The sequence below is a fragment of the Puntigrus tetrazona genome, unplaced genomic scaffold, assembly GCF_018831695.1.
Source record: "Puntigrus tetrazona isolate hp1 unplaced genomic scaffold, ASM1883169v1 S000000798, whole genome shotgun sequence".
Classification (NCBI taxonomy): Eukaryota; Metazoa; Chordata; class Actinopteri; order Cypriniformes; family Cyprinidae; genus Puntigrus; species Puntigrus tetrazona.
Genome location: NW_025048402.1, coordinates 295,718 through 310,617, shown reverse-complemented (window position 1 = coordinate 310,617; position 14,900 = coordinate 295,718). Strand labels below are relative to the sequence as shown.

The following is a 14,900-nucleotide window of genomic DNA, read 5'->3' as shown; positions in this document are numbered from 1 at the left end:
ATGCTAGCATGGATGCTAGTCTTCTGTGACGTGCACAAACACAAACAATCTCAGAAAAAGTAGTATGGGCTTTCATGACCCTTTAATTGAGGGGCTTAATAGCCAGTTTGAAGGTTTTGGGGACATATCCTAATGATGTTGAGAAATTAATATTCAGAAGAGGATCCATGACTTCTGAAAGCACCTCTTTCAGTAACATAAATAGGATTAAGATTCAACATGTTGTAGGTTCTGATTTGACAGGTTTATACAATTATTTCTCTGAGAATGAGTGTAATTGTTTTCATCTTTATTAGTATTTATCTTGAAAGTAAAATTTTTCATACATAATGTTATTACTACTATACTGTTGGGGAATTATTGTCTGTTAATGCTTTATTTTTTGTCAGTTTGCCCACTGGACTGAATAAGTGTCTGGGGTTGCGTTTGTTTTCTTTCTCAGCTTTTCTATAAGTAGAAGTACTTTCCCTCTATGCAATACAAAATAGCTCTAGTTTTGTTTTTATCCAACTGTAGATTCAATTCTTTGGGCTTTTTCTCCATAAGGCGAGGGTGTGCTCGTTATACCACGGTGTTGGGCTTAATCTTCTTTGAGCGTTTTAAGCACTTTAGGTTGCTCCTTTATGCTTATGCTTATGTTTAGTTTCTGACCGTTTATAGTTTCTCTTACAGAAAGCCACAGCATTTGGCATCACAGTATAAGAACATTTAGTATGTGTATTGTTGCTTTTGCCTTCAGATCAGACTTGATTTCAGCAAGTAAAGTTTAAATCCTGTCTTTCTATTGTGCTTTAACAGTATGTTCTGCAATTTTTAAGAACTAGGTCAGTATGTGAAGAGGAGGTGCCTTCAGTGGCTGTTTGAACGTTACGAAAGCAGTCTGGTCACCTTTAGAACTTTTTCGATCCCTTTCACACCTGTGTTTAGTGTGGTCCACTTGTGATCTGATCGACAGAAATGCTTAATACCAGGTGTAAACAGGCTTAAGGATGATGTTACCGAAAAGGTAGCGGTACTAATATATGAACCATTTCTCCGTCTCTCAGCTGTGATGAGTATGTGACTCAGTTGGACGAGATGCAGAGGCAGCTGGCTGCTGCGGAGGACGAGAAGAAGACTCTGAACTCCCTCCTTCGTATGGCCATCCAGCAGAAGCTGGCACTCACCCAGCGCCTCGAGGACCTGGAGTTCGACCACGAGCAGACCCGCCGTGGAGGAGCCAACGGCCGCTCCAGGACCGCCTCCTCGCGCGGTAAACCCACCCACCCCCACGTAAGTCACCCTGCCGCCGCTGCCATCTGCGGGGGTCGAGGCGAGCCCAACGGCCTCCTGGGAACGCCGGTGGTGTTTTGCAGCGAGAAGTACAAGATCTACTGCGACTGAAGCTGCGCGGGCCTCATCAGCCGTTGTACAAAGCTCCACTCATGCGCTCTCTTGCTTGCTGTGTGCTAACCCATATGATGTGTCCGTGTGTTTAGGGCTAAATATGGTCATGCCTGCTAGCATCCTCGTAGCCAGGTGCATGTTGTAGTGCTAGCTAAGGGCAGAATGGTATAACGTGTAGTCTTATCGGTGAAGTGTGTTTCCGCTAGCGGTACCAAACCCAATTGCACAATTTTACAGCTCAAGGCAGCATTACTAAATTAGACGTGATAGAGAGAGCTAGCCATAGGATTGTTGAATTGTGGTTACGTCAGTAGCCGTTCGCCCTTTTTCCTCTGTCCATCTCTCTCCTGCCTCTGAAATCAGCAGCCCGTCCAATCAGGTAACTCGTGTTTACATGCTCGAACAAATGAAATATGCAAACCTCCTCCCTGCCTTGATGACGTGCAGGAAAAATCATAGAAGTGTGCCATTTTTGTTTCGTTTTTTGCGAGAAAACCGAAATAACGTCAAAAATGAAAATAGACGGGTTGGAGAGTGTGTGTTTTAACGATGTCACTCGTGAGGCAGGCGGGAACGTGTTCATAAATCAGTATGCGCCTTTTCCATTTGATGTCCGGCTGCAGAACTGAGAGCTTTAATATGTCTTCGACTCGATTGCGTTTACTTGAGCACACACGGCTTTACACGCTGAAGTCACGGTGAAGGGCTTGTCACACGCCGTCAACTTATTTCCATCGCAGATCAAACATTAGAGAGGCCTTATCTGTCGTTTCTGTGCTCTAAATAGCGTGGCCATCTCATTTCAAGACGAGAAGGACAAACCAGTGACTCTTCTTGGCGAACACAAGATTCAGAGTTCAAAGTCTCTGGCTTGCTTAAAACAGAGATCATATATTCCTCGTTACGCTCATCCTTCACATTAGTAATCTTTATACGATATGAATCTCCATGTATATCACAATTACCATTTTGTTTGAAATCACACGAAAGATCAACACAACTGCATCGGGTTTTTAGACAAAAGTTCGTGGTCTATTTGCAAGCTAATGTCAGTTAATACATGAATTGCTACAAATGGCTTCGCTGAATTTGTAAATAAAAATGGCAGCACCATACATTTCAGGAAGTTGATAGCAGTGTTAAATAAAGATTACATGCATTTTTCACATTCCGTAAGATTTTCTAGTCCATTTAATCCAGCGAGGTCCGTTCCCATATGATCTCGTGGTTTGAATCCTGCTCCTGGAAGGGATGCCTGCACTCATCACATTATTGATGTTCATTTTGAAATTGAATTGACGTCACAGAAAAAAGTCAATGTCTCATTCGGTTGCCATGTCTAACAATCAGAAAACAGATTTTTGGTCGGTGTGACATTTTCAAACTTCATGTTCAATGGCTTGCTTCGGTTACCAGTGAAAATTAGCAGTCGGGTTACCATTTGGTCTGCATTTCGCCAAGAGGAGTTCAAGGTTTCCCAATGGACTGGTCTCATTAACATTCACTACTTCTTTGGCTTGACCTGGTGAGGTTGAGGTTTTTAGTTCTTGTGAGAACCTCTGGCTTCCTGCATCCTGCACTACTTCTTTCACACTCGCTAACAAAACACGTCACATGGGCTGTGTTCGGCTTCTGCTCATTTTTCCGTTGAGTTCTGCTGGAAAGACCGCTTGAGCTGCTGTGTAACGGCTTTTATTTGTTTGTTTCGATTTGCAGTAACATTCAGCCTGAGCTGGAACTCAAAATTGCACCACTGCCTCCAAACCCAGTAAACGGTCTTGGATCTACGAGTCGCATTTGGGTTCTTTTTACACACACTGGAAGCCAGAGGTCACAAAGTCCTAAAAACGTACTGCTTAACTTTGAACTAAAAGAAAAAAAGAACATGTGCTAATGTTCTTTTCTTTTTAAGACATTCATCTGACTCTGCATTTTCTAAAATTTGATCTTTTAATATAAGGTTATATTGCTTTTTCTTATATTGGTCTATTGTTTGAGGTGTCTGTTCACTATTTTAAGAGTATTTGATTTCTTTATATGCATCCTCTGTGAGCAGAACTCAGCGTCACGTAATCATAACTCACATAATTCATATTCTGTCATCTTTCTGAAATGAATCCATTAAATTATCTGTGTGTTTTACTGAAATGTTATCCTTCTCGCATTGATGCATTTTACAGCCATGTTTGAATGCTTTTCGTCTATTTATTATTACTGTCATATTGTCTATATAGGAATATTTTAAAGTGAACAAATAAAAAAAAATGTGGCTTAATCCAATCAGAAGGCTTTGGTTAAACGAAACCAAAAGCTGATTGGATTTTTTCGTAACACTTCACAATAAGGTTCAAACCACGAACAATGCAGCATTTATTAATCTAGTATCATTACTCTTATAACGGTGTATGAATTAACATTAGGTTAACGTATTATGATCAAGCGTGAATTAACAATAAGCGAGAATACTCGTACGTTAGCATTAAGAGCTGTACCTTATTGTAAGTGTTGTCCATTTCTCTCTTGTTCGTTTCAAGCACCTTCGCTCAAGCTTTACGTGGATCACTGACTTTCTGCATTCTGTACAAGAGGAAATGAATTAATTCCAAATTGGAATGCTGTAATATTCTCTCTGTCTACTGTGCCAAGTGTCGGTACAACGTTTGGGTCGGTTCAAAGGATCAGAAGCGCTTTACCTCACCCTCTGTTCGGTTCGTCTTTCCTTTATGATCTTCATTCTGACCGTTAGTGCCTTTTTGTTCTTTGAAGAGAGAATCCTAGCTTAGCGTTTAGTTTTTTTGGTATTTTATTTTTCTCAGCGGATGGCTCGTTTCAAACCTAGCAGCAGCAATAAGTACAGAAGACGTTCGTTCTGTTTTCAAGGGTGCGAAGATATCGATTATTAGAGAAATAAAACGGATTGTACGGAATTCGTCAGGTCAGTGATCCTAGTAATAGCAAATTCAGGGGTTTTAGAAAACGTGTTTTGTCAAATGGTTTGAAGCCAGAGCTATGGTTTGCCTCGATATGAACACAAATTGAGACACGAAACCTGCGTGGTGTTTTGTTGTCGGAGACCGGTGTTATTCTAGCTTTGTACGGTGAGGTAGCTGAGGTCATGTGATATTGATAGTATTGTTAACAATTGTGAGAAAGCTCGTGTCCTCTTTCTGTCCAATTGGTTTTGTTTTTATACTTTTTTCACATGGTTATATGAACATTACAAATTCAGGAAACAGAAAACATGTTGCATCAACAAGCACACGGTGCCACAAAAGTCACATTTTGTTTGTTGAGGCGTAAAATTAATAAATAGAGTCAGCGAGTGAGGAGAAACTAAATTAAGTGCAATTAAACCAACACCAAGTGATGTGGTAACTAAGGTTTTCTGTTTGCTGGAAGTGATGGCGTTGTGATCTTCAACTAGCTGTGGAAGCTTCGATTTGGAAACTCTTTATTATTGTGTTCCAGTATTGATCTATAAGGATCTATAAGTTTGATACCTTTATATGAAATAACGTTCATTCGTTTGTATTAATTTGAAATATTGTCAGTACTGAACTTTATAATGTGCATTATTATGTCATGTGCATGTTTCTTTCAGCTATGAGACTTGTACACAGAAACGAAAACAAAGCTTAAAACTCCAAAACAAAAAAAAAAAGAGAGAGAGAGACATGTTTGGGTTTAAATTGGTTCGTTACTCTTGAACTATCAGAGTTGAAGTATTGTTTTCTAGAGGTTTGTCTGTGTAGAAGTAGTCATGCTGGCTCAAGTCAGTAAATACAAATAAAAGGTCACTCTGCGTTTGTGAATCTGTTTCATCCTTCTGTTGTGCGTGTCGTTTTCCAGTCCATGAAAATATAGGTTTAATGGAGGGAAACGGAATCATTTATGCTTGAATATCCATCTTTATTGGAACAGCAGTTGGTTATGAGCAGAGCTGGGTAGTAACTGCTTGCATATTGTTCAGAAAATGGCAGTAAATTAATAATTTAATTCACCTGAATCTGTAATATATATATAATACAATACACGTTTATGAGAAGTGGTAGGTTCCAGTATGGTTGATATGGAGGTTTCATCTCAAGAACATCCACATTTCTTTTTCCGGTTGTCATTTTGTCTGCCCCAAAGAAATATCTTCTAAAGAAATGAGATGTTAAGCGCTTGTTAAAACATTCTTCAATTCCCTCAACCCTTTTTGTATTGTGCTTTTGGCATTTCATTACCACTTTTATAAGAACACATAAGTTCAACCTGTTCTTCCCTCTCTCACTCAAAGACACTTGTAGTAATAGGGGCAGAGACTTGAATACACACTTAATTTAGAGACCAACAAACACCAAAAGTGTACAATCTGGGCACAGCTTCCTTTTACATCAGGTCTCTACATAGCATCTCGCAGGGGACGTCATTTAGATGAGCCTGGAATAGTCCAGGATTGAAAGGCCGTCTCCAAAAACAACATGGAAAGCGTCTCATCAGTCTGCAATAAGGAAAGGAATATAGATGAAGTGCTGTGAAAGTCTGAAGTACTAGCCATCTATGGGTCTTATGCTCACATCATTTTACTTTTAAAATACAAAAAGGAATTTATACCTGGTTTTGGCCACGTTTTTCCCTCTAGAGGTGACCGTTTTCCAGTGGTGTGTGATTAGCTGTACGTGAAGTTTTCTGTTGTACAATGATTCATGGAGGTAAACAGAATATCCAGCTCTATTGGCACAGCAGTTGGCTGTGAGCAGAACAGTCAGGTTTATCACTCCTTGCCATTATTTGTGTATATTATGTAACTGCCAGTCGAGTGGAAGGCGTTTGACAGCACAACAATTCAGTGGTTTCTTCTCGTCTTGAGGGACGCACACCAGCAGAGGAGGTTCAGGTTGCTTGGAACCTCTCCATAATCCACTCTTTTCCCAAGAGCTTCAATTTTCTAATTTATCGTCCAACACCTCATATTCATCACCGTGTTGGCAACATGTCTAATGTGGGAAGAAAAAAAATAAAACATTGGAATATTAAGTAAATATGTTCCAGAGATATTTACCTACCCTAAATGTAACAAAACTCAATTTATGATTAGTAATAATATGCATTGCTACATTTTTTTTGCACCCTCAGATTCCAGATTTTATCTCAGACAAATACTGTCCCGTTTTCACAAACCATACAATCAATGGAAAGCTTACTTATAAATCTAAGTAAAAAAATATTTATTTAAAAAACACTGACCCTTATTTGTTGTCCAGGGTCACAAATAAACGGTCGTTCCTAAAAAATCCCTTATATAACAAAATTGAGACCTGAGAAGCCTACGGCCTTGAAGCCCTCAGGATGAGAGCCAGGTCTTCTGTGGTCCTGCAGGTGAAATCATCTGCGCACTTCTCCGTTTCATTTCGAGAGCAGCGAGCTCTGGAGACTTCACTTGAACGGCTGACACATCAACACAGGAGGGAAGTAAGTTATCAAAGCAATGCGCTCAACCCAAACTACCAAGCACCTAAAAGTCACCTTTACTGCGTCGTTTCGTTTTAGGGACCGGGAATGACGCTTGAACCGAGACGCTCTTTTTTTGGAGTTTGAGAGATGCTCTGACAGCCCACCTCCCTCGAGAGAGCCTGCCACAAAAGACAGATAAGTGAAGGCCAAAACTCGTGGGGAACGCATCATCAACATAAGCAAGCTGTCTAGATAGACTTACGTTCATATTCTGGGACACACCAACCGTGTACACCGACGGAACAGCGGTGTTCTTGAGGTACAAGACTTTGGCGAAGCCCATCTGGTGCTGGGTTAAGTTCTGGAAACAGTCTGGCGTGAAATGCCTGGAGCACAGCCTCGAGTTCACCGTTAACCCTTCCTCTTCAAAGTGCAGAAACTCCCGCCAGCGGGACCGTAGCAGAGGCAGCCGTGGGATGCTGAAAAGAGTTTTGTTCGGCGAACAACCGAAAACACACCTCTTTGCCATTTCTGCAGTCGTCACAACTCACTCAACAGCCGCTTCTTCTTCTTCTTCTTCTCAGGTTTAATGGCGACTGGCAAACTAGCTCAGTGCTTTTCTGCCACCATCTGGATACAGCGCGTGGAGCGAGAGATCCTCCAGAGACCAGGAAATAAAGCTTCGTGAAGTCAGTGTTCGTGGCATTGCATTGCTCGGAGCAATAGAAGCCAATGGGAAAGATAACATGGTATTCGTGATATGCTGTCTCACATGCACAGATTTGCTCTTGAAGTGTGTTTGAGGTGGAAACAATAGAATTTTTTTTAAATCACCAATCAATTTTTAGGTTTTAGGATTATTTTTTTTTTATACCAAAGATGATTCTCAGCTATGTTATACAGCGGTTAGACAATGAAACTGAAACGCCTGGTTTTAGACCGTAATAATTCATTATTATAGTGCTGCAATTGGTTTTGTGGCCAATACAGCAGGAGTTGGTCTTAGATTATGGTCTTAGACTATGTTTGACTATGCTCCTGGTGGAGGAAAACGCTTCCCGACTCGCTCCTCCAAAACACCTCAAAGTGGCTCAATACTATGTAAATCTGGTTACTATGCAGGCCATGGGATGGGAGATGCTCACCTTCACTTTCATGTTCTTCAGATATACATATAAATTTTGTTTTCCCATTCAATTGTTTCGTCTCCCAAAGTGGATTTTAGTCATGCTTTTAGATGACCTCTTCAGTAGTGACGACTGGTTTCATAAAAGGAAGATATTTTTATTTGAAACCCCATAATATCTTACTGAGATTTCAAACTGACAAGCAGATTTAAATAATTTTTCACAAAATATTATATCTCCATAAGATTGTCAGCCATCTTTAAAGGCCAAGGAGAGTCTCTGAAAACCAGGAATGTGCTCTTTACCAGACATCCAGTCCTTAAACTGTAAGATGTCAAAGAGATTCACTAAAATATAATGTCCACTACAGAAACAAAAATATCCAAAGCTGGGGTTTAGGAGAAACTTAAATCCTGATATAAATCATGTTAATCCTCCTGTCCTCTTGGGCTCAAATGAATGGTTTCAGCTCTCTGCATTGTAAACGACTCCTAATTAATGTTATTAACAAGTAAAAGATAGCAGTCATCGTTCATATTCTTTCATTCAGAAGAGCTTACGCAATTATCACTGTATTTGGCCATAATCAAAGTCACTCAGACTTGCTTCATTGTTTTTAGCACATTCAGGAAATGACTGCCACTTGCCGCCTGATATATCCGTATCCATGTAATCAATGTTATTCTCTTCACCTGTTAGATATTCTGGCTCATCAGTACGTCATCTTTAAGGGTGATTAGCATTGTTAGAAGCTCGTAACAGTCCTAGCCGCGGTTATGTTTGGCCTGTAGTTCCTCCTTCCGACCGGTAAGGGGGCACTGGTGAGTTGTAGGTATCTAGGTATATAACTCCGTATAGACAGAGAGGAAGAGCATCTGCCGAGGTAGGATTGTCCTACCTGATCTTACCTTACTTTTGGTTTCATGGGAAACTTCTGTTTATAGCCCACTTCATGGGCCTCAGGGCACGTGCCTACTCTTTAGTGGGTTAGCATGAGGCGCTAACACCACAAGCCTGCTCAAAGGAGAAACATGGGGCCTTTAGTGTGGTCACCCATACTGGATGAAGCCCTTACCGTATGTTAAAGCTTCTACCTGTGTGCATTCCCATCTGTGTTTTGGATCCGTTTCCAGCTCATGGATCTCTGGATATAGTCTAACTGTTTCTTTCTCTCACGTGACTATGCTCTGTGATGTCGTCTGTCTCGGGACTGTAAGATATCCCATCTGGTACCTGGTCTAGTTTCAGATAATACATGTCTTTAAGCATTGCTTGTTTTTCGTCTAGTTTGACTCTGTAAAGTTTTGTTGAACTTTTTGAATCCTCCCTAAGATAGAGATGGCCTAAGCTTTTGCCTGTCAGAGTGATGGTTATAAGAAGCGTTCGCTTACATCAGTATATCACAAACCCAACAACCATCTCAATTTTAGTAATAGTTTATTTGCACATAAACTCGAGACAAACCATTGTAAGAGAATATCCTGAAGCACTTGAGAGACGTTCTTTTGCATGAAATGAGTATGTAGCTTTGCAGCTGCCGCAACACTGACTGACGAGGTTTTAACATTTTCCATGATAAAAGCACAGAAGAAAAAACACAGGATTAAACTTCCTTTCCAGGCAGCTGGAAACATTAAGTACATAAACCATGTGTGAATTAAAAAATACCTGTCAAAAACAAACCAAGTAGCTAAAGCAGAAAAAAAAAAATCTACTTTTAATGATATATTAATTGAGGCTTGTGTTAAATTATCTTGTTTAAACAGACTTCAGTTCATCATTCTGCTGTTCTTTAAGTAGCAAGACACTTTTCAGGGAATCTGATGCATCTCATTTTAAATAAACTGTCTGCTATTTTAAGAAGTAATACATGGCACCATAACTATATACACTGCTCAGAGTCTACTACCTGCACAAAACTCTGGTATCAAGAGAGAAAAAAAAAAAAAAAAAAGTTTATCTCTAACCTTTATTCATTGTCAGGCCAAATGAAACAACCACGTTTGTAAGATGAAAGGAAATAAGTGCACATCCTACTCAAGATCGATATAAGCCCGATGTTTCAGACCACAATACTGATTTAGCAGTAAAACACTACTGAGACTGGGATACCGCATCATATCCACACGTCTAAGGCAGGATCATAAATCAAAAGCAATTCTCCAAAAGAAGCAATGCTTCGTATTGCACGAGTCCCTTAACGTAACTGTACTGAGAGTCACTCAGAGAAAACGACCGGAACGGAAAACAGGTTGGCAGATGGACTTGAACAAGGACTGAAGAGGGAGAGCACACAGCGGCCTGGGAAACGTGAGAGTCGATCAGAAGTCCACAGTCAGGCTTCACCGAGTCGGAGACGTTGAGCTTATTTAGTCTGTGGCTATAACTTGATGTTGTTGAGGCCTTTAGAGAGGCTCTGAATGTAGGCCTCGTGGATTGCACTGAGGAAATGGGCGTCATTCTGCAAGAAAGAAATACAGCCAGACCAACGTGATTAACTGGACGAGTGTGTCTTCACTCCTGGTTTGTGAGCGAGTGAGTCTGTACCTTTATGAGATGTATGAGTGTATCTTTAAGCTGTGTACGGCTGTACAGGGACGAGTCTGCTGTGGGGGACGTCGGGGAGGCAGGGTTCTTCTCAGCCGTCTTGGTCACTGAATGCTGGAACACACTAGGAGACAGCAGCAGAGAAGACTCCTCCCCCTGGACAGCTGGCCCCGCCTTCACATGACAGAGATGTCAATCACAACGGGTATGTTAGAGCACTGCCTCCAAACCATACATCAAACCTGACGATGCTTTCAGAAGCTACTTACTGGAACGACCAGAGCAGAGGGCTGTGTGAACGCACTCGCCTCTTTACCCTGTCAGAGAGCGACCAAACAAAAACATCTCTGAGCTTTATTTGAAATGATATACATTCTTTTATTTTGACATGCAATAATGAAAAACAAAGGCAAAATTAATATGACTCAGACCTGCATTTTTAGTGTGAAAAAACAACATGTATAGTATTTTTGAAAATTGTATGCCTCATAACAGCTGGCAAAAGACTACCAATGAGATGTAGACTTTGTGTCAATTTGGGTACATTTGCATTCAAATATGTTTTTGTGTTTGCAGTAAATGGGTCTTAATGCTTACAACCAAAAAAACTTGTGATGGGAAAAAACTAAATCACAAAAACCAAACCCAGCATAATGCTGTATTTGTCTGAAACAAAGAGTCAAATATAAAAAAAAACATTAAAAAAGTAATTTTAATGTAATAGGGAAATCAGTTACATTATTTCTCTGAATAAGCATTTATTAAAAAACCTAAATTATATAAATATAAAATTGTGTGTGTGTGTGTGTATATTTCTTTTCTCTCTCTCTCTTAAATCTATGCAGTTAGTTCCACTAAAATAATAATAAAAAAAAATCATCCCATCATTATTTTGGCTTTGCTGCATCCTGACCTGAGAATATTTGGGAGATCAGAATGATGTATTTTTACACTCATTACATTACTAGCAACATTCACTCCAGTGTCAAAACGTCTTTAAAAGAAAAAGCTAAAAGAATAAACACCCAGAACCACAGGTGCATCAGTTCTTATATGAATCTTCATGCATTTCATCAATCATTTCTGCACTAGCTAATGAAAAAAACCAAAAAGCACGTACCATGAAAGCATTGCTTGATGTATTGGCCTGTGCCGGCAACGCAGCCTTGCCCATGAAGGGCCCGGGAACCTTACAGGCAGGTTCTCTGAAGCTCTGCGGGGTGACCAGTGGGCGGGGCATGAACCCGGGCAGAGACACGGGCAGCCCATGCCCATCTGTGAGAGGACTTATATACGCAGGAGGAGGTGGACCAGCCGAACCTCTGCGCACAGACTGACCGGTGGACCTGTTCTGACTGTCCTCCGTACTTGAAGCAACGGGTCTTGGGTCTCGAGTGCCACAACCCTGAAAGAGAGAGACCAGCGCCGGGCCTGCGGGGTCAGCAGAGAGGCGAGGAGCGAGAAGAGGCTCCACAGAGGCCATCGCTGACCCGCGCAGGCCTTCTCCCACACTGGAGCTTGTTGACTGGGACGCTTCTTTGGGCAGAGAGCTGCCGAAAAGCTCTTCCACCGTGATCTGCTTTACTACCGAGTGACCTGACTGAGGAGAGGAAACAAAACCAGAGGCACGTCACATATCATCGCAAACGATAAGATATCGCCCGTTCCTAGTGGAGATGGTTAACTGCTTGTTCTTCTCTCAGTAGTCAGTGTTATTTAGAAAAGTAGCACCGGTGCGATAGCAACACCTTCTCGTGTGGAGCGGCCGTGACGTCTTCTCTCTTCTCCTGTGACGGCACAGCTTCAGAGCTCTCAAATGACTGACTCTAGAAACACACACAAAATACAAACCCTATCCGTTACTCCAACATTCAATCACTGTAAATCGTCCTTATTGGAACAGTTTTTTAAGGAGGCACAAGTGGCAAAGCATTTAACACGAACGCTTTGGTTAACAATTACTCAAACAGTAACTTCTCATTTTAAATATTTAAACCTGTAAATACACTGCAGAGGGATTATCAACATTCATGAAACCTGTTGATCTCATTACATTACAATTATAGTAAAAGCTATCAGAATAGAGCCCTGGGATTCAAAACACACACACGTACTAAATGAGTACATAAACCTACAAACAAATTAAAACTTCCTGCCTTTGTTTGTTTTTTTGGATTTCTGAGGAAAAAAAAAAACAAAACTTAAAACTACTTTAAGACAAAATTTAAGTTGTTTGTTTTATGCATTCAAATAATCATACTAAAACACAGAATTTGGCAAAAAGCCTTAAATGTCATTTTTAAATATGTTTCATGATTTTAATTATTAAGACTTTTTTTTATTAATAAAATTGCATTAAACTAAAAAAAAAAAAATGTATGAAAACGAAAATTTTTAATGGAATTTGGGAAAATATCAAATGATTTCACAGTGCCATGTTAAAATAGAGTAACATTTTAAAGAGGACTCAGTGGCAGCTGCTCATATTTGTTTAGGCTCTCTATGAAGAGCATTACAGGTTTGTTTTCAATATGTAGCCAATCACAGGCAGTCTTTTGAGCATGTGAACACAATGGGTTATTTACAGGGTGGGTAAAAAAAAGTCAAGTTGATGAAGATGATAATAATAATAATAATAAGCAGGTCTAGGTGCTTTCAATGAGAAGTAATCTTGCTGTGAAGGTGAACAATAAAACATTTCATCATACCCTTTGATACTCCTCTTTAGCCTTGCTCAGCAGCTCCAGGATGTCTGTGGGTCTGGGCTGAACACAACCATTGGTCCTGCCGCTCAGACCTCTGTCAGGAGACCCTCGCAGCGCCTCTTGTTTGACTATCCTACACACACACACACACACACACACACACACACACACAACAGAGATTCAGCAGCAATTCAGGCTCCTCTAGTTAAGTTCGGTATAGTGGCATGCAGACTTCAGACGATCAGTAGATGCGTTAAAACACAGATACTCACTGCAGCATGAGCTGAGCGATCCGCTGGCAGTCTGCCTTATCATAGAACCAGATACTGTAGATGCCCACTGACACACAGAGGAACACACACAGTCAAAGAAAGCCACAAGAGAACAAATCTGCTCTGTGAGCAGCGTGCAGCTACAGACCGTCCTGGAGAACTTCACCCGTTTTACTAAAGCAAACGTGAAAAGATTTTTTCCACCTAGATGTGAAAACACTAAATATCATGCACGTGCAATTACACAAGAAGGCCTTTTACTTGCCAGAATCTATAAGTTATCAATTCTTAAATTATATTAAATATCAAACTACATATAGTTGCGGCGCACGCGCTAAACTCAACCTACTGAGATGAATAAACTAACAATTCATCTGTTCTGAAACCGAAAACATTTGAATATCTTGGTGAGCGAGCTCGTGGTTCAAGTTTAAACTCAGAGTTGGTTGAAGTTCCTTACTGAAATGGGCCCCTGGTTTTGATCGTGTAGAAATGAGTGAATCAGGGCTCCTTCTCACTTCCAGTAACAACACGTCAAGGAACGGATAACAGCTGAAAGTAACCTTTACAGCAAGCGGTGTCTTTACTTACAGTTGCCGTTCCTGTAGAGGAGGAAAGGGTCCTGGAGCTGGAACTCCAAGTCTTTATTGATGGGCTCCACTAAGTTTTCTGTACTCAAACGGTTCATAATTGTGAAGCCATGATGGGGAGATGCAGACCTGCAGAAAAACAGCCATCCTATCATTACGTCACAGATCGATGCTTTGCCAAAAATACTGTGGGCTTTCACGGGTCCAGTCCATCATCCTCACCTGGCATAAACAAATAATGTGCCTTCAATCTCAGTCTTCTCCTGAAGTGAGAGAAATGGGTTAGTTTTCAAATAGATCAGTTACCTTGCAGATAACTAAGCTACGGGTTGAGAGACTTTGCTTCTATACAGGATGTCTTACTAATGTTAGTTAACTTTTATATTAGTTTATCATCAGATGACGCCTATAATCATACGTTCACTCCTATATAAGACACCTCTTGTTTATCACTAACACCTAATATATGACACTGAAGCTCCAGCAGACCTGCCCGCTTTCATAACTCCCTGTATGTTCCCGGTGAATCGACAGAACGGATAATAAACACACAAACAGAGCGGAGCCTCATCATAAGACGCTGAGCTACGGCGTTGCTATTAGCGACTGCAGGCTAACTGACGTGAGCACGCGCTGATAGCGACACATTGTGAAATCTCACCCATTCGTTTGCTTTGGAGTTGAAGGTATAGAGCGCGACCTGTCCGGCGACGTCCAGCAGTTTCACTATGTAGGGGTCGTGCTGCTGTAGAGCCGCCAGACTCATAAGCTGCCCCGCTTTATTCACGCACTCCATCTTTACTCAGTGCTTACACGGAACACATTCCAGGATGA

General features: G+C 40.9%; 2 protein-coding genes and 1 long non-coding RNA gene across 5 annotated transcripts in view; 1 reads left to right on the top strand and 2 right to left on the bottom strand.

Annotated features, from left to right (window-relative positions):
- zgc:171572 (protein bicaudal D homolog 2) overlaps nt 1-9,925 on the top strand; it is a 25,798-nt gene extending 15,873 nt beyond the window's left edge. Inside the window, exons 9-10 of one of the 3 annotated variants that reach the window (XM_043233394.1) lie at nt 1,047-1,272; nt 7,410-9,925. In XM_043233394.1, coding sequence (XP_043089329.1) covers nt 1,047-1,272; nt 7,410-7,415 — 232 coding nt within the window. In that variant the 3' untranslated portion in view covers nt 7,416-9,925. Of the gene's footprint in view, nt 1-1,046; nt 5,190-7,409 lie in introns of those variants that run through there. The other 2 variants (XM_043233395.1, XM_043233393.1) reach the window with 2 other exon arrangements.
- On the bottom strand, nt 4,713-7,387 carry LOC122335512. Its single transcript, XR_006248974.1, has 2 exons — nt 5,986-7,387; nt 4,713-5,872 (listed from the first exon to the last, which is right to left on the bottom strand). It is a non-coding gene; the product is annotated as an uncharacterized LOC122335512 (long non-coding RNA).
- dcp1a (decapping mRNA 1A) lies at nt 9,373-14,900 on the bottom strand. The gene is made up of 10 exons (XM_043233401.1): nt 14,728-14,900; nt 14,289-14,329; nt 14,068-14,195; nt 13,477-13,543; nt 13,208-13,337; nt 12,248-12,325; nt 11,620-12,099; nt 10,769-10,816; nt 10,500-10,673; nt 9,373-10,413 (listed from the first exon to the last, which is right to left on the bottom strand). The coding sequence occupies exons 1-10, from the start codon at nt 14,860-14,862 to the stop codon at nt 10,333-10,335; spliced, it is 1,362 nt and encodes a 453-aa protein (XP_043089336.1). The 5' UTR covers nt 14,863-14,900; the 3' UTR covers nt 9,373-10,332.